This window comes from Diabrotica undecimpunctata, chromosome 9 (genome assembly GCF_040954645.1).
Source record: "Diabrotica undecimpunctata isolate CICGRU chromosome 9, icDiaUnde3, whole genome shotgun sequence".
Taxonomy (NCBI): Eukaryota; Metazoa; Arthropoda; class Insecta; order Coleoptera; family Chrysomelidae; genus Diabrotica; species Diabrotica undecimpunctata.
The window spans coordinates 27,118,058-27,138,730 of NC_092811.1; the positions used below are offsets into that span (position 1 = coordinate 27,118,058).

At 34.2% G+C, this 20,673-nt stretch overlaps 1 protein-coding gene across 1 annotated transcript in view; it reads right to left on the minus strand.

Moving 5' to 3' along the window:
• Window positions 1-866: 866 nt before the first annotated feature.
• The window catches only part of LOC140450492 (cysteine-rich motor neuron 1 protein-like), a 38,075-nt gene continuing 18,268 nt past the window's right edge, over window positions 867-20,673 (minus strand). The window contains exons 4-6 of the mRNA XM_072544139.1: window positions 19,905-20,188; window positions 9,344-9,975; window positions 867-8,559 (exon numbers count right to left, since the gene is read on the minus strand). Of these exons, the coding sequence (XP_072400240.1) occupies window positions 8,378-8,559; window positions 9,344-9,975; window positions 19,905-20,188 (1,098 nt within the window). The 3' untranslated portion in view covers window positions 867-8,377. The remainder of the gene's footprint in view (window positions 8,560-9,343; window positions 9,976-19,904; window positions 20,189-20,673) is intronic.

Below are 20,673 nucleotides of genomic sequence, written 5' to 3' on the forward strand. Positions count from 1 at the left end.
TTGTAATTTTCGAGATCTTATTCATAACTAAAAGTCAAAGAGTCGAAAGAGATTGAAATATTATAATTTTGTATAAGAGTAAAGTTATGGAAATGTATTAAAAGCTTATATATGGGGCCAATATACTAATATATCACTAAGCCAAATGCGTATCCCTAAATCTCTATTCCAAATGATTAATCACTTTTTTGCTATTATTTTTGGCTTTGTTATCATTTGGTACACACCTCGGTTTTCGGTTTTCTACCAGAAGATTGTTTCTTGTGTTCTCGTCAAGTACCCTTTCCAGTTCCACTTTAGCATTGAGTGCAAGATGTCAGTAATATCTTGGTGCCTAATCTGTTTATTAGGTATATGATTTCGTAAATTTAAAATTAGCATAGTGTACGAATGAAATTTCTAGAATGAATATGAACAATCTCAATTGAGACTTTATTCCTTCCATATAGTCTTAGAACTTAGAATATCAGTGTCTTGTAGATATAGAGATTTATAAAAATAACTAATTTAGATAAAATAAAGAAGAAAATTAGTTGGCAAACTCCCGTACTCACGTGTGGATGTAAAAACTTCTACTTCGAGTAGGGACATATGGTTCCCGGTTAGTTATCCAATTACATCTGCATTCTGTTGTATAATTTAATACTTTTAAGTATGATATCTTTGATCTAAACCTAATCACTGTTTGGTTTTGCGGATAGTCACGCAAGTACTCCAAAAGTTCATTGAATATAGATTGATTAGTCTAAAAACGTTCTGAACTTTATTAAAATTCATTTGAATTTCTAACTTAAGTTTTTAATTAAATATTATACCACATATTACATAGAAATTTTTACTTTGATGTTAGAGTTTTTTTAAAAAAAAATTCACGAATTAAACACTTGTGACGCTGACAGAATATGTTTAATAGTTTACTAAACAACATTTCGAATATAAAATAAAGAAATGGAAAGACAAGAAACTCTAACACCTGTTTTGAGATTTAATCCTTAAATGCATTGTGTTGCTGTTCGACAACATAGGTAAACGATTGAATGAAATGTGTATTCTGATTTGAATTTGAAGTAACTGCATGGCGTTGCCGGTAGTCTACATAGTGTCAATATAAAATAGTTTGACACTTTTTGCACAGATGGTATAAGCATGCACTTAGACCCATTGAGTTGTTTGACAGCTAACCTGTAACGTTGTGTATTATTTGATGAAGTTTGTGAGTCGTATGTAGTTAGAATATTGGTGATTTATTATTGAAAAAATATCCTCATTAGTAGGTAAGGTATGCTCCCTTGTTGTTTTTACCGCATTCGTGAGAAACATGAAAAACACGCTTTGTTGCCGTTTTGCTACAGTGCGCACTCAAGAATCCCTGACACAGAATATTTATATCTGATTCTTTATTACAGAATACATCGTCAGAATTATTTGTCGGAAAAGGATCTGCAGGAATATTGTGAAAATTTCACTGGCCTGAGTAGTGAAGATGAAAGTGACTTCCCCGACGCACATAGTATTGCATACCCTGAATTTTACATAACTATTGCGACGAATCTAATGAAGAAACGTGCAATGAGATTAAAGATATGGCAGAGGATATAGACACAACAGAAAATATGGAAACGCTAGAAAGTGACCAAACCATCCAGGGAATGAAAGCTTGCCATCTATGAGTAACTAAAAAAAAAACAAACTGAAAACACAAATGAAAAGGTTTCTAAAGGGGCAAGTAAAAAAGAATCTGAAATAAATAAAAAGAAGACTACTACAGAACACATCACTTGGAAGAAGAATGGACTTTTTCTCAATGATGATCAATTGCACTTTAATGGAAACACAACTCTGAATCAATAAGTGATGGAATTAAAAACGCCGTATCAATTGTTTACTTACTTATTTAAGGACGAGTTGCTGTTGAGCATTACCAATGAAACAAATTTGTATGCCGCACAAACCAAACCAGAAAAAAACGAAGTGTTTACTTCTGTTCTGTACTGTTCTGTTCTGTAATGTACGCTCTTTCTGGAGTGAGAAGCTTCCGTTTGAACCAGTAAAAAAGACTATGTCTCTAAATAGATTCGAGAAAATTAGGCGATACATACACTTTAATGATAACAACAACTTCATACGTTTTTCTAAACCCGGACATGACAGACTTCACAAGGTAAAGCTACTAGTTAACACACTTAACAAAAATTTTTTCAGTGTAACACTTAAACAACATCTAACCATTAATGAGCAAATGTGTTCCATCAAAATTGGTCATTATAATAATATGTAACAATACTTGCCAAAAAACCGTATAAATGGGGATTCAAACTGTTTGTGCTGGCAGGAATTTCCGAATATTCGTATAATTTTGAAATTTACACAGGGCAAGAAAATTCTCAAGTACGATTAGAAGGAGAACCCGATCTTGGAGCATCCGGTAATGTAGTTGTTCGCTTGGCTCGCATTAGTCCAGAGCATCAAAATTTCCGTCTTTATCATGATAATTATTATACAGGTGTACCGCTGATTGTACATAATGTTAAAAGGGAAATATTATCATTGGGAACAGTTCAAAGGCAACGGATACCATCTTGCAAATTACCAACAGATACGGATATGAAGGATGGCTCTCGTAGTGACAGTCATGAATATACTGCAACAGTTGACGACGTAGATGTCTCATCTACAATATGGAAAGATAATAAAATTGTCGTCTTGCTTTCCACTTTTGCAGGTATATATCATATATACAAAATAAAACGCTTTAATAAGACTGCAAAAAAATCTATCGAAGTAAACTGCCCCTTTGTAATTAAAGAATATAACCGCCAGATGGGTGAGGTTGATCTCATGGACAGCCATATTGGAAGATACAAAATTTCTGTAAAAAGTAGCAAATGGTACCTCCGGCTATTTTATCATTTACTTGATTTAACAGTTGCCAATTCCTGGATACTCTATAAAAGAGCGACGGTTGCTAAGAACCCACAGGCAAAGCTTTTAACACAAGCAGCTTTTCGCACAGAACTTGCAGAGTGTCAGTGCAAGATAAGCACAACCACAGCAAAAATAAGGAAACCAAGTACATTGTAAGCTGACATCCGAGACAAGAAAAAGAGAGGACCAGCTCAGTACATTCCCCCCAAAGATTTTAGGAGGGACCACTGGTATTTTCCAACGTATTGTACAGAAGATTGATCCCCTATGCTGAACAAATAGTTGGGAACTACCAGTACGGTTTCCGACCCAATAAATCAAGAAAGGATCAAATCTTCACAGTCGGGCAGATTCTTGAGAGAACGCTTGAGTTTGCAGTCGACAGTTCTACAGGCTATGGTGGAATTTCAAATGCCGCTTCATCTTGTTCAACTAACGGAACTTACACTCACAGGCGTAGAGATTGTAGTCAGAATCCAAAATGACTTTGACTCTTCTATTGTAAAAATAGACTGAGACAGGGAGATGGACTGATATGTCTCTTATTTAACCTTGCACTAGAAAAAGTAATTCGAGAGTGCCATATTAATACGAATGGCACCATCTTGAATAAATCTGTACAAGTGGTCAGATATGCAGATGACATAGACATTAGTGCTAGGTCCACAGAATCTCTGATCGAAGCAATTCGATCACTAAGGACATCTGCACTGAGAATAGGATTAAAAATAAACGAACAGAAAACCAAGTATATGTATTGTACTAGATCAGACAACCAGATACTTAGACTATTAATTGATGATCTGAAACTGGGAGGTGTGGACACCTTCGTCTACCTGGGCTCGCTGCTGACCAAAGCCAACAATGTCATCGAAGAAATTAAAAGAAGAATAGTGCTTGTCAATAAGTGCTATTATGGCTTGAGGAAACAGATGACCCCAAAACTACCCAGAAAAATTAATTACCATATATAAAACACTAATAAGGCCAGTGTTAACATACGGGCCAGAAACGTGGTCACTTACACAGAACAACCAAGAATTGCTTAAACGTTTCGAGAGAAAAATTCTAAGGAAAATATATGGAGTCCAAGAACAGGGTTTGTGGCGTAGGCGCTACAACTTTGAGTTATACAGAAGTTTTGGGGAACCTGACTTGGTTGTAAAATGTATTAAATTAGCACGCCTTCGATGGATAGGACATGTAATTAGGCGAGATGAAGATGCAACGATCTAAACATAGAGGATGATCTAAAATCCATCGGAGTTAAAGTATGGAGAAGAGTTGTCAGAGACAGGGGCGAATGGAAGATTGTTCTGAAGAAGGCTTTGGTTCATAACGGGATGTAATGCCACTGATGATGAATATGGACACTGGTCGACTATAGAAGATAAACAACGGTGTAAATATCCCAATTGTAAGGGGTTTACACATACAAAATGTCAGAAATGAGGTGTGGCACTGTGTTAAAAAAAAATTGTTTTTATAATTTTCATGTAAATTAACAATGTATATTTTATATCCTAACTTGACCTTGTATGCACAATGTAGCATTTTGGCAACAAAACTGTTATTGTCAAAAACAAATGTTTAAAATTAAACATAATTTTTTTTTATTATTTTTTTATCATTTCTAAGCTTCCGCTAAAGGTCTTTTTTGATATTTGACACCAATAAAAAAATCATGCATTTAAGGGTTAATGTCAAAAACCAAAATTTAAACAGTCCCTATAAAGATACTTTGATACGGCTCACTAGGCAGCTTCAGAAATGACTGTAGATAGCAAAATCAAAATATATTGTATTCAAATTCTTAATTGATAAAAGAAATCTGACGAAAAGCAATCACATAGCACAAAAAATCAAAGTCAAAGAGTGGTATGCTTGAATTCGGATTGATGACAAACAGTTTAATAAAATGTTACCCTAGCAGACTGGCGAGCTCACTCCAGTACGACTCGTATAAGGAATTCTTCGTATGAGTTACAAAAAAGTAAACCTTTTCAACGTCGAAGTTGAAATACGGCTTTGAATTGAAATCGCTAGTGAATGGGGCTGCCATATGGATGAGTAGTACGGTGGAAGATACAGTCTTACGTTTCGGTAATACTACTTTCTTGATTGTGACCGAAAGGTATGCAGAACGACAACAATAAAAAGTTAAAAAACAAGATATTTACTAACCATAACATTACTCTTTCCGCTAATATATAAAACAATTACAACGTATATGTACTCTACTTCAACCTCTTTCTATAAAGCACTTCATTATAATGTCTATTGATAACATACTGTTGTCGAAATCACCTCATTTTGCATATGTTTATCTATCAACTTCTTGATAAAAACAAGCATTTTCCAAATTTCAACAAAAGTATGTATAAAACTTACATATTGCTTCGGTAAAATGTTACATCCTACTTAAAGTTCTTCCTCATTCAATATATTATCTTCAATACCCTGCGAGCCGAGTCATAGTTTAAGAAACGTAAAAGAAGAAAGTTAGTAAATATTTGGATGGTAAAGTTTAGTTGCAAGAAACATTTTAGAGAGCTTCAAGTCTAACAATTAGTTGTAAAGATCAATTCAAAATTATGTTTTGATATTCATGGCAAATAGGAATGAGATAAATCACACACAAATGGCTTCATTTTATTTAAACAATATGAAAACAGTATTTATAAAGAAATACCATTGTGTGAATAAATCAAAAGCATATATATTGTTACACTCTTTCAAAAAATTCTTGCAACTAATGCCACCTTCGCTCGAACGCTTTCTATTCAACTACCAAAATCCAAGTAAACATCGTCGTAAAAAAATAAACCATTCCACAAATTTACAAAAATGTACAAAGATCGTTAGTGTTTTGAACTAATCAATAACAAATTAACAAATATAGTTCTTTAAAAAAATACAATTTTATTTTTAACATTCCTTATTAAAAATAATACATTAAGATCCTCTTACATTAAGAACCAGGAGAGTTAGTGGCCATTCAACAGCTGAGATGTCGCATAAGACTCAGAGACAGAGAATCAGCACCATGTTCAATAGGTTTTAGTAGACTATATTAAACTGTATAAATAACTGTAAACTTAACTGGTTAATGGCTAATGTAGTTCAATGCAATCGCGCTCCTTAGTCATTGACTAATACGCACTCCGAAGCTCATAGCCCCGCCTCACAACATCTACAATTTTAACTATTGACCAACTGATCTGAAAATGCCCATAATCCCAATGTTTAAATATGGGTCAGTTTCAAGTCACAGGCTAGACTTGCTTCAGCTCCCATATAGGGTCTCCTGTACCCTGGGAGTCCTTTCTTGGGGATCTGCTCCCATTCTACGAAAGCAAGAGGCATGGCTGGACATTTTTTCACCTTTAAAAATGTGTTTTTATTTCATTTCCCATGTGAGAAATATCGATTATCCACCAAACATGGAATCTACGCCGAGGGCATTTCGAATTGACTGGTCGAAGTCACTCTATAAGGCACCGTATGAATGGATAAGGGACGTAATTTTCCAGGCCTTGGTGATATCAAAACTAATTATCGTGATCTTAGACGAACTGAAAACTGAACACAACTCTGTTACTATATCTGGCAACAGCGCTAGAGATTTGGTAGAGGTTTGTCTAATCTACCCATGGTCTTCTAGCCATAATTTTTTAACGGCTCTGACTGTCTTGACTCTTCGTTACCTTGTTAAACTGCAATGGTCCTCTAATGAAATATCCGAAATCAGAAATTTGCTCAAGAATAGAGCAATCAAGAGCAGCCTTTTTGAGAATGAGGAAATTTCTGAGTAACCAAAGACTCAATCTGCAAATCCGATATCGGATGGTAAAATGTTATATCTACTCTATTCTTCTTTATGGTGTCGAAACCTGGACTGTTAATGTTGACTTAATGAGAAAACTGAAAGCTTTTGAGATGTCACTTTTTAGGAGAATTTTGAAGATACCATGGACCGATCTTATTACGAACAAAATGGTGTTGCACAGAATGGGAAAGACAGAGAACTTTTGACCGCCATTAAAAGGCGAAAGACAGCATATTTGGGGCATATACTTAGAAATGATAGGTACGAGTTGTTGCAGCTGATTATGAAGGGTAAAATTGAAAGAAAAAGGGATTCTGGTAGACGACAAATATCCTGGCTGAAAAACATTCGCGACTGACTCGGGTTAAACACACAGACGCTCTTAAAAAAAATAGAAAATAGAGACGAATTTGCAATGGTTAACGCCAACCTTCATTAGTGAAGACGGCACTAAAAGAAGAAGATGTAGGGCAATTAATGTGAGGCGGCTGATGCAAGTTTTGACATGTAAAATAATTAAATTCTAATAAAAAGTATAAAAGTTCTTTGAGTAATACTTTATAATGATATAACATGGCGCAGTCAGTAGGATGATCTATATATTTTTAAGAGATTAGCATTTCATAACTACAGAGTCATTGTGCCACAGATACCCAGAGATTAAATTCTAATAAAAAGTAGAAAAGTTATTTGAGAGTTACTTTATAATATTATAACAAGTACTAACTATTCTCTCGACGATTCAAAGAAGAAAACAGTTAAGAACTCGAACAATTAACTTCTCTTTTTAATTAATGGGCAAAATCCTCCAATAATATTACAATTGTAAAAGTTTTTGTAGTTAGTCAAGAAATTTTTAAGAGGAGAAAATATATACACAGAAAAAATATGTAAAAATTTAAGAACTAAAACAATTAATGAGTTACTAAAACATTTTCAACCTTTACTAAAACAGGGAAATATGGGAAAGGAAGAATGTTTTCGAATATAATCTACCAGCAAATCAAAACAGTTGATGAATAGAGTTGGATGTTGTTGAAATAAAAAATAGCAACAGAACTTTTCAAGAAAATGTCACTCTTATGTCACATTTATGTATTATGTTTTATGTCACACTCATCAAATCAGTATCGATTGGCCAATTTCATTTTGTTTCTGACGTTCGGGCGCACATTTTATCAGATGACTATCTTTGCTGCTTTTAGTGCAGTTCCACTCTTTCTTTGCACTTCTGAGAAACAAAATGAATTTGACCAACCAGTACTCTTGTCTGTTGGCAGTAACCACTAACAATCCTGGAATTCACTTGTGTAGCAGTCAATATATATTGAAGAAATGGTTTTAGTGTATTTCGAATCAAATGAATAGTTTTTAATGCAAAAATATGCTATATATAGTCTATTGTGAGCCCAAAAGACACATATTGCTTCTGAAAATAAAAGTAACTTTTACTTAAAAAAAGCATTTATTAATGTATAGGGGAGAATATTCTTCTGCCCATATACATTTTCACCAAAACTTTTCATCTGATTGAAAATAAAATAGTCCCGTTATCACCCTACTTTCGTTTTTTCACTAATACATGTATTATAATATATCACAAGTTTATTCAGGAGACATCCTTCAGAGGAGTTGATCAGTTTTTCTGATAGTGTTGTTGTTGTTATGATTGCTCACGGTTTGGTACTGACAATGAGATAAGTCTATGCTGCTTTTTCTTCTGCCCTTGTAGACGCATAGAATGACCAAAGCGACGAACAAGAGGAATCCGGCCAGTCCGACAATGAGGACGTAGATCAACCAATCTAAAAATTAATGGAAACATGAGTATCATGTATTATTTGAAATATTAAAACTATTTTAGGTTAGAATCGATCATTTCAAAAAGGACACAAATCCATTTAATTAAAACGTCCGTTCCGTTTTATTAGAGAAGGGGATAATTCCAGGACTCCTGCCATTTTCAAATAAAGTTAAATTTTATGCTCTGTTTTACTTCTTTATTCTTTTCTTTTCTCAATTTTTTTATCAGTTCCCAGCTTTCTGTGCTTCTGGTTCCTCCTAAATAAGTATTTATTCGTTGCCAGTTTCTTTCCCAAGACTCGTTCTTCTTCTTAGAGATTTTCATTCATACTTCTCCTTGTTTTTCTTTATATTTTATTTTGTCTTGTAATGAATTGGGACTTAAATATTGTTGGTATAGTTGTCTTTTCCATTTTATTTCTTCCTCTATTTCGTTATCCCACCAGTATGGTTTGTTTATCTTGGGTTTTATGTAGTATCCCATTGCCTCAAATGCTACTTCGTGTAAACAGCAACTTTTCTGACAAAAATGACGTTGCAAATTTGATTATAACGTTATCAAATAATAAGAATATTATAATATATATATTTCTATAAAAAAATATTAAAAAAATATTTGTCATTCTGGGTGTTACATTTTCTTGGCCATCAGTATATTTTTGAAGTGAATTTTTCATAAATTATTAAAATTGTTCACAGATAGTCAGTTTACATAAAAAAACAAAAAAATCGTTTTATAAAAAATTACTTCAGCAGATTTTTAATATTTTGATTAAAAATGCTTACCAGTTTCCTTATCTGTTGGTCTCACAGATGGTTCGGTGGTGGTGGAAGTGGGTCGTTCCTCAAGAAATTCTGCGTTTCTATTCATAATAACGACTGGCAAATGGTTATCTACAATTTCAAGTGTCTTATCAGAAATGGTACTTGGAACAGGGCTACCACTAGTAGTGGGACTGTTGGTAGTACTGGAAGGAGCAGCAGATGTAGTACTAGTAGCAGTTGAAGTCATCGCAGGAGTCGTCGAATGTCGTTTGTTTTTATAATCGTCTAAAATTTTAATTAAATCATTCATCGATATATTATATCGACCCAAAATGTCCTGGCCAAGTCTTATACTGTTGCATTTGCATATTTCGCATCCTTTTCTATTTAATTTAAAACCATTAAGGCACGTTTTGTTGCAGTTTTCTAACGTGGGACATTTGTTGATTCGCACTGTGGTGATTTGCTCATCACACATGTCTGAATTGCATTCTTCGTGGCCACTGAGGCAGGTGCATTTGGTACAACCATCTCGTTCAAACCATATATCTGCATGATGGTAGATGTTGCCGTCTTGAATACAGGTTTCGTTCATGTGCACGAAATTTTCTTTGAAGTCGCAGTAATGAGCAATGCATCTATGCTTGCCGTTCCTATTAACATAAAATACAATTGTGACAATAATAACACACAAATCTAGATGATATTAAAATAAGTTCAAGCGCATTCAAGCGCAAACAAAGTTTTGGTTCGTAGCGATTGAGCGAAGTGTTTGTATATGTCTTGAGCATTTGAAGCAAATAAACACCGATGATAACGTTATTACAGTTTATCCCAAACCCTTCTTTCAGTGCGTCACTAATTTTGACGTCATATAGGATTTTAAGAATGTCGAGAATTATTGCATGACATTTTAGTTAAATCTGACAGTTGAAGGATCGTAATCGGCTAAATGTGAAAAGGATATATTTTGAAAATGTGGAGTAAAAACTTTAAGAATTCAATTTTTTTTAATTTACATATTAGAGGTCCCGTCATGTATAAAATTTTTTATTGCGCATTATATTGGAACGGCGGTTTGTCATAATTCCTATTCTATACATTCCAAGGAAATTGCTTAATTAACTGAGATTTATTTATGTGCTTATTATTATTTATTACAAACACTATGGCTAAAATGTATAGTATTTAAACTACTAATATGAATATTTTTTAGAATAATTTAAAAGTTACTTCACTAACGGCAAAAACTGGTAATAAAGTTGTCCCAGCCTCTTTTTCTAATTGAAAATAATTTAATAATTTTAGTATTAGTCTTTGTTCATTCTCAGTATATCTCGGCATATTTAAAATATTTTTATGACAATAAATACAAAATTAAATTTTCACTGTAAAATGTCTGAAAATCATCGCTGAAAATACTAACCTCGAATGACAATTATCATTTTATCAGTTGACATTGTCAAAGTAGTGTCACTATCGAGCCCATCTGCGTCAAATTATATTTATGCGCATCATTGATTGGATACCTATCTATTTAGCGTATTCTAAACTCCAACCAATTAGGTATATATCCGTAAGTAGAATTCGCTTTAATATGCAAATACCCGTGAACGATATATAATTTTCCAAATTCTATGTATAATAATCACAGACTCACGTATTTTTCTGTCACTTCTAGCTTAATGCGTTAGAGAGAATTCGATCAACTGTGACGCACTGAAAGAAGGGTTTGGGATGAACTATAGGTAACTTTAATTAGTTTTATCTATTCTATTATTATATTTTGAAATCTTTGATATTGTACACAACTGTAGTTTGTAAGAATTTCGCGGTAATATTTTACCATACTTGCAATAAACTTTGAATAATCGTATGTATCATACTGTTGTTTATAATTTTGCACTAAGATGGAGGCAGCACTAGCATTTGTTAAAACATGCTCGTTTTCTAAAAGTGCGCAGTAATTATTATCGTAAGAGTACGCGCACACTCTTATAAACCAGGTTTTTTTTTATAACGGATTAACCGTATTTTTTCTTTTGTTTAAGCATGTCTGGCAGAAAACGAACTTCTCAGCGTGCTTTATGCGTACCGGTGGTTATGGAGGCAGCAAGAAAAAGGGTTGAAAATGGAGAAAGTAAGAGAAGCGTGGCAAAATCTATAGGAATGGCGGAAAGTACGTTAAGAAAAAGGCTAAAAAGAACAACTTTAGTTACAAAGCTGGGAAGATACGACATTACTTTAACAGCAGAAATGGAAGAAGGGTTGTGCAACTATATAAAAACAATAAACATGTTTTATGGGTTAAGTTCTAGAGTTCTAAGAAGTCTAGCGTTTGAGTTCGCTGAAATAAATAAATTAGAACATCGTTTTGATAGAACTTTAAAAATGGCAGGGCTGCCTACGTGGATTTTTGAAACGACACAAAGATGTTAGTTTGACTAGCGTCGCCAGGGCTATTGGGTTTAATGAACCACAGTATAAGCGGTTTTATAAAAATCTCTCGAAGCTAATGAATACACATAAATTCCCGCCACATGCAATTTACAATATGGATGAATCGGATTTTCCACTGTCCCAAACAGACCTCCTAAAGTTTTCTCTACAAAAGGAACAAGATGGGTCAATAAAATATCTAGCGCAGAACGGGAAACCAATGTTACTGTTGTATGCACAATGAGTGCTAGTGGACAATATATTCCTCCCGCATTTATATATCCACGTAAAAGAATGGAGACAGAACTATTGGATGGAGTCCACCATCATTAGTTGGAATGGTTATCCGACAGTAGTTTCATCAATCAGGACCTGTTTGTTGATTATGCTACACATTTTAGAGATTACGCTAAGCCGACAAAGGAACAACCAGTCCTATTGATAATGGATAATCACACTTCCCATTGTTCCAATGCAGCAATTGATTTTTTTCGACAATATAACATTATCGCATTAACACTTCCTCCTTATAGTAGTCACCGTATGCAGCCACTTGACAGATGTTTTTTTAGCCCGCTAAAAAAGTTTTATTCCAACGAATGTTTAAAATGGCGGACGAACCATCAAGGGCGGGTAATTACGGTTTACCAAATTGCTTCAATATTTGCTCCTGCATACTTTAAAGCTGCTACTATAAAGAATGCAATTGAAGGTTGTAAAGTGACGGGAATATGTCCCTTTAATAATGACATATTTACTGACGCTGACTACATGGCCACTTCTGTCACAGAATGAGAACCTGCTACAGCTGCAGTAACTACGGAACTAGAAGCGTTTAACGTATAATCAGGAGTCGCTAAAAACTCGACTGAAATCGATATTCAACCACATCAAATGTCTGAATCAGCCTCTGAAAATACTCTCAATGTTCTTGATAGTCCAACTATTGTTCTTGAGAATTCCACTACTAAGGAAAATATTCATGTTACTGAAAGAGATGCCACAATCAGCGAAATACCTATATCTGAATCCGATTGTATGAGAAGGATTTTACATTTTTTCTTTGAATAGATCAAAAACAATACCCCTTAGTTTACAGATCTGGTTTCCAACACATCTGCAATAACTTTGGAAGAAAAAGTTGATATAGCTCCAGAAACAAAAACATTTGATTTATCAAACACTCCTGGAACATCATCAAGTTATATTATAGTGTATTTTTATGTATGAGAGAGTAATAAAACAATAAATTATGTATGCAAATCCCTAAACTGTTGATACGGGTGACTCAATGAAAAACAGATATTTGTCAACAAGTTTACAGAAGTATATAGGAAAACAATTTTAAATTGAGTATGACCACCAGGTATAAAGGTTGGAGCAGAATAGAATACAATAGTTGTGAGGGTTACTAATCCCTAAATAAGGTTGCCAGTGTCGGAGTGATGGAGGTTAACAGGTACTAATGAATTTGCAAGAAATGTAAGATGTTTATTTTATTGGTTATATATAACCAATAAAAGTTTAATAAGTACCTACCTATTTGCAAAATAAAGTTTAATTCTTTAGATAAAATAAAACGTTTTATTTTATCTGAAATGAGTGCATTTCACGAAGTAAGGGTTTCAACAATCAAACATTTAATTCTTTAATTCCAGGAATCTACGACAGTAATTGACTAGATAATTACCTTCTAAACTTATTCCACAGAAAATGTGATAGTGGGTTTTTCCATTTTGTATATAGGAAGGTCCAAGTGGCGTATTCAAAATTCTTAACAGTTCACTAAAAGTAGGTACTTCAGTTGCAAGGTGCAGTTTATTGTGTATACTAGTGTTATGTAAAATTTGGAAGTGCCGTGTAAACGCCGAAAAATTGGTCCTCTAACAGTTAATGAAAAAACATTAATATTTAATTGTTTTAAATCATTTACAGACAAACGTTTATGTGAAAGTGTTGATGAGACCGTTGAGTTAGTTAGCAGTACACTTGGTGTTGGGAAATCTACGATTTACAGAGTTATTAAAGAAGAGAAATGTGGTAGTTTTCAAATGCCACGTAATGCTCCAGGGAAACCAAAATTTCAAATAGAATATCATTTTAAAGAAGGACTTCGACGGAAAGTGCATGAATTCTTCTTTAGACATGAATTTCCAACATTGGATAAAGTTCTTGTCTCAGTTCGAGATGATAAGGATTACCCAGAAATGAGTCGAAGTACGTTATGGAAACTTTTAAAAGAAATAGGCTTCCGCTGGAAAAAGAATCCCAGAAAGTCTATTTTTTTATTAGAAAGAAGCGATATTGTCATATGGAGAAGACATTTTCTAAGAACCATAAAGGAAATGAGAAACCAAAAAAGAAAAATATTTTATCTTGATGAAACATGGATCAACGAGGGTCATACACCAAATAAATTTTGGCAGGATGAAACTGTTACAAGTCAAAGGCACGCTTTTGTAAATAACTTATCTACTGGTTTAAACCCACCATCAGGAAAGGGACGCAGGCTGATAATAGTACACATTGGCAGTTCAGACGGTTTTGTTGAAGGTGGTTTATTAACTTTTGAATCAACTCGTACCGGTGACTACCATGAAGACATGAACGCTGATGTCTTTCAAGAATGGTTCGAACAAATGATAGATCTTCTTCCTAAGAACTGTGTAATAGTAATGGATAATGCAAGTTATCACTCCAGACTTATAGAAGGACTGCCCACAACCAAGTGGTTAAAAAAGACTTGCAGAATTGGCTGAGTTCAAAAAATATTACGTACCATCCCGGATCTATAAGAAAGGAACTTTATTCGTTGTGTGCCCTTCATAAAGAAAAATTTAAAAAATACGAAATTGATGAAATTGCCAAAAATCGTGGAATGACAGTACTTAGATCCCCACCATATCATTGTGAATTAAACCCGATTGAATTGGTATGGGTTTAAAACAGTTGTTTTTGGAGGCCGTAAATAATGTAAAACCTGAAAACTGGGAAAAGGCAGTAAATCACACTATTAAAGAAGAGGAAAAAATGTGGAAGCTGGACAATATTACTGATAAAATGATCGAGCCAGTTATTATAAATCTTGGTTCTGAAAGTTCATCTTCTGAATCTGATTTGGATTTGTAACAAGTAGCTGTAAGTTTTATATTAATATTTTTATTCATCTATTTAACATACCTTAGACGGTTTTAAAAACTCTTTTTCTCTTTTTTAATTTTTAAAAATTAAAAAAAATGTGAATTTTTTAAAACCCTTTTTAATGTAGGCCAGTCAGTTCTAATATAGTGTGTGATAAAAGAGGTCACTTTTGTTTACATACACATAACACTTTATAACACTGAAATAATTCATTTATTTTTTACAATTATTCAAAGTAATTTTTCAATTAATCTTGAGCACGCCCATGGAGTGGTCGGAGCTACCAGTTAAAATTATGCTAATTACTCTCTCGTTCATAAAAATAAACTATAAATTAAGAACCATTTTTCCGTTACCTAAATCAATTGTGGTTAGATCCAGAAATCGCAGAAGCAAAAAGTCGGAAATTATCACCAGCTCTCCATATAGCCATAAGGATCAACTAATTGAAGAAAATAAGAAAAAAAGCCGCAATACAAACTCACACTGGATGTTGGCGATAACCTACCACCACCGCAAGCGCTTCTGGGAGGGAGTTTAAAAAGGAAATCAGATGTGAACCTCAGACCGGCAGAAAAGATACAAAAAAATGAAAAAGCTATTTTTACAAAGCCAAAAACAGCGCCTCATAAGAAAATTTAGAGCTGTCCAGGGTGCAACGAAACATTTAAAGCACCTATCACAGAATACTGGATTAAGTGCGTATCATGTGCTGAATGGTGGCATGAAAAGTGCAGTGCCTATGCAGGATTTGGATCCTATAAATGTGACCTATGTTCATAAAATTACGTGCCCAATCTTACAATCCTAAATGCGTACTTTTAAAAAGCGGGTTTATAAGAGTGCGCAAAAGCACTTTTTTTTTAGTTTCACTTTTTCTATTAAAATAATAATGTTTAGTTCGCAAATTATAATAATTGATTTTATTGTTTATGTATCAACAGGCTTAAATAAAAATAAATATACTTTCAACGCAATTGGTTTGGATTTTGCACTTGATTAAACCTTTAGTGCGCATTCTTGAAGCACTCTACCCTATGATAATTTAATACATAATAATGTGTTATGAATATAACTTTAACGAATTCTATACTACAATTATTACTGACAAGGAAATTAAACTAGTCGAATTAACATTTTATAGGATAGTTTCAAAATTGCAGGCACTAAATTCCAAGAAATTGTAACAATAATTCAGCATTATTCTTGGTCTTCCAGTGGCGTATAAAAATTTTTTGTCAGAGTTAGAAGTAAAGCTACTTGTATTAAAGAATTTTTACAAATTACATGTACTATTCTTATTTCCCTAACGCTAAGAAATTTCTTAACAAATATGTGGAATTTTTCAATGACTGTCTGTTTCCAAAACCGCCTATAAGGACTCAAAGAAACTATTAACATTACCAGAAGGAGATCTATTGCAATGTAATATATGTAATGTACGACTTTGTTGTTACTATTACTGAAGTACACTGATGCACACAGGGACTATAGGAGACCTGAAGCGGTAAACACCTTTTTATAGCCTTCTGATCAATATACCATGCGGTCCATATGTATGGAATAAATTCATTTTTAGCGTTATTATGTACTATTGCATTGTACTATTCAATATTTAGAATATTTTAGAGTATTTTCTCTGAAATAGCCTTAATAAATTCCTATAAAGTCGACTGCATTCCATTGTAAAATTTAGTTTGAACTTGAGTTTCGTTGCAAGAGTTTGTTTTTGACAACTGAAAACCATGGCTTCTACAAGCAGGTTGTGTTGTGTGAATAACCCGAACGTTTTTTGCTACATATTGTGGCGAGTACAGAAAAGGAAAGTAGAAAAGTTTGTAATTTTATAAAAAGGGCATATCAAGCCTATTTTGGTGTTCATTTAGGAGATCAAGATAAATCCTGGGAGAAAGGACGATGAAAATGTTTAAAGTTTGGTGTTCCAATGGTATGGAGGGAACCAAAAAATCATTTTGACGATTGTTATTTCTGTCTTGTTAATCGTATCAATCGACATACGCGGACATATCTCAACCTGGATTCAGCAATAGGACCAATTCCACATCAGCTTGAGCAGATACCCATTCCAATATTTAGTAGTCTACCTACGTTAAAAGAGGATAACGTCGAAACGTTATCTGACGAACTATAGACTAATAGATTGGGGGAAGATGACAGTGATTTTGAAGAGAAATTCAACATTCCTGAACGTTTTACTCAGGAAGAATTAAGCGATCTTATCAGAGATTTGAACCTTCCAAAGGATTCTTCAGAGTTGCTTGCCTCCAGACTAAAGAAAAAGAATCTTCTTCACCCAGACACAAAAATTACATACTACCATAATAGAGAAAAAGACCTTTTGCCTTTTTTTTCTCAGCAAGATGATATGTTCTTTTTGTAACAATATTAAAGGACTGTTAGAAAAAATGGGTGTATCGGAGTATACAGCAGATCACTGGCATCTTTTTATCGACAGTTCCAAACGAAGTTTAAAGTGTGTCCTTCTGCATAATGGCAACTAATAAGGAAGTATACCAATTGAGCATTCTGCAAAAATGAAAGAAGGATATAAAACAATATTGATGGTGCTAAAAAACATCAAGTATGGCCAACATCAGTGGGCGATCTGTGTTGATTTTAAGATGGTGAACTTTGTTCTGAGACAACAAAGTGGCATACAAAATATCCTTGTTTCCTTTGTATTTGGGATAGCAGGGCTAAGGACCAACACTGGAATCGAAGAAAATAGCGTTCTAGAGATGCTCTAGTTCTAAAAGAAGCTACGGTAGTTAACAAGCGTTGGTCGACCGAGAGAAAATGATATTACCTCCGTTACATATTAAACTAGGGCTGATGAAACAATTTGTAAAGGCCCTAGACCAGAATCGTCCTTGTTTTGAATACTTGTCCAGCAAATCCCCTGCACTTACTAAAGAAAAATTGAAAGCCGCAATATTTGATGGGCCTCAGATACGACAACTTATAAAAGATTCGTATTTTACAGAATCGATAACTGAAATTAAATGTAATGTATGCTGCTCCTTTGTGAAAGTTGTGAAAAATATATTCTTCTTCTTCCTATGCCGTCCCCATTAACGGAGGTTGGCGATCACATTTTTAAAAGCTTTTCTGTCTTTTGCAACGTGGAATAATTCGTCTACAGTCATGTTTGTCCAGTCTCGAATATTTCGCAGCCATGACTTCCTCTTTCTACCTATTCCCTTTTTGCCATCGACTCTACCCTGCATGATGACCTGCAGAATACTATATTTATCATTTCTCAGTATGTGTCCAAGGTATGCAGTCTTGCGTACTTTTATTGTTCTCAACAATTTTTTGTCTCGACCCATCCTTCTCAGCACTTCCTCATTGGTGACCCTGGCAGTCCATGGAATTCTCAACATTCTCCGGTATATCCAAAGTTCTTCAAAATATGTATGGTTCGGTATGTCCAAAGGCTTCAAGCTTCTTAACTATTTGCGCTCTTAGTGTCCATGTTTCTACCCCGTACAATAGTTGCGACCAGACGTAACATTCAACAAACCTCAGTCCCCGCGCAGTATTCAGATTTTTGTCACAGAACAATTGCTTGAATTTTAAGAACGCTGCCCTTGCCATTTCTATTCGTACCCTGATCTCTTGGTCTGGATCTAATTCTGTGTTGATGTAAGCTCCCAGATATTTATATTTTGTCACTCTCTTTATTTGCTGTCCACCAAGAGTTAGTTGTTCATTATTTATTGGACTCCTTGATACTATCATAAATTTGGTCTTATCTGTGTTAATGTCAAGTCCCATTTGAATGCATTCAAAATGTGAAAAAATATGTGAAACAATAAATCAGAAAGTTACCGGGATATAGTGGAAGAAATGCTCAACATTTTTAACGAACACGGTTGTCATATGAGTATTAAAATTCATTACCTCCACAGGCACTTAGACCATTTTTTAAAGCCTTTGCAAGAAAATCCTATAAAAGGAAGTTTTTAGGTGACGCCGAACAGATTTGTGCTGCGATGCTGGTTAGGTTAGATGAAAAGCTAAGTTTTTTTTGGCAGATATGTGTGATAATTTTTGTAATTATATTGTTGTACAATAAATATCTTACTTTTTATTCTTGTTTTGTTTATTTGATGGGTAACAGCACTACATACTGGGAAGTGCTGCGTTAGAATGGTTAAGTGTAAGGAATGAGTGCCGAAGTGTGCTGAAGATACCTTGGACAGCAAGGAAAACTAATGAAGAAGTACTAAGAAGCGTCAACAAAGATAGAGAACTGCTAAAGACTGTTAAACATCGAAAAATGTCTTATCTGGGACATATAGTAAAGGGAAGTCGATATAAAATATTACAACTGATCCTTAAAGGCAAAATAGAGGGCCGTAAAGGTGTAGGCAGGAAACGTGTTTCTTGATTGAGCAATATTCGTGAATGGACTCGGATATCAAATGCGGGACAATTATTCCATAGTGCAAAAGATCAAGAAGCCTTCGCAATGGTGATCGCCAACGTCGGATAATTCTGATATGGCTCCCGAAGAAGAAGTGCTGCGTTAAATTACCCTATACATTAGAAATGTGATCTGTTGTCGTATTTTTTGACCTGTTTTTGTCGTATTTGTTCCATCTGATGAAGCAAATCTGGTGGCATTTTTGGACTCAGCAGACCTAAATTACCTAGAAACAGTAAAAAAATGTCCGGCAGCAAACTGTGTGTTTGCCAGTGATGTGAATAATAGTGAATGCGATAGTTCTTCATCATTCGACGTGTTTTCTTCAGACGCTAATTAATATTTTGACCTTTTGTGGATGTCGAACTAATTTGTCAATATTGCCTCATATAATAATAGAGAAGTTACTTTTGTTTACGTATACTGTCAAATTAAAATACTTAAGGCATCTATAACTCCTACATACGAGATTCATTTGTAAAAGCTAATCAAGATTAACATAATTATGTTTCAAAAAATAAAAACTTAGTAAAAATACGTAGATATACTTACTGGCATTCACAAGATGTGCATCCGTCGTCCTTATACCAAGTAGCGGAATCGTTATAGAGTTGGTTGTCAACAAAACAAGGCCGCCCTTCCTTCTCCTTCTGACTCGAGCAAAGGAACAATCCATTGGTACACTTACATTTCTGCGAGTCATCAGTAACCCATTCCAATCCGTCTTGATAAACTTGACCATTGTAGATGCATTCTTTGATTTCCTCAGGCTTTTTACATTCGTAGAGATCGCAGCAGTTACCTGGGAATCCGCTGCCATATTTCTTGATGACCATCTAGACATTAACAAAAAAATTAAACATATAGACGACAACAATTATGATGGATAAGCAATACAACAATCATTCATGCATAACCAAGATTGACTGGTTTGACGTTATACGAGATAAAGCATAGATGATCGTGATCTGTCAAAAATCGCTATGAGGAAGATATCCAAAATATGGAAAGCTTGCAAATGTCAAAAAACCTAAAAATTATTGAGGGGGCCTTGTAACTGGATCCCTACATTCGAGGGTTGGAAATCTTTTGATCCCAAGCCTTACTTCAAAGGACTTGTGAGTCGATGTATCTCCATAGGTTTGTTTCTTCAGTGACCGTTGAAGGATAAGGATTGTTAATGTGAGCAAATATTGCTCCAGAGAAATAAAAGCACTTTAAGTTTATCGACTTATAATTAACTATTTTTAGAGTAAAAAGGCCTCAACACGGCTCTAGCTGACTATACAGTATCAAATAATTCTTTCTTTATCACACGTAA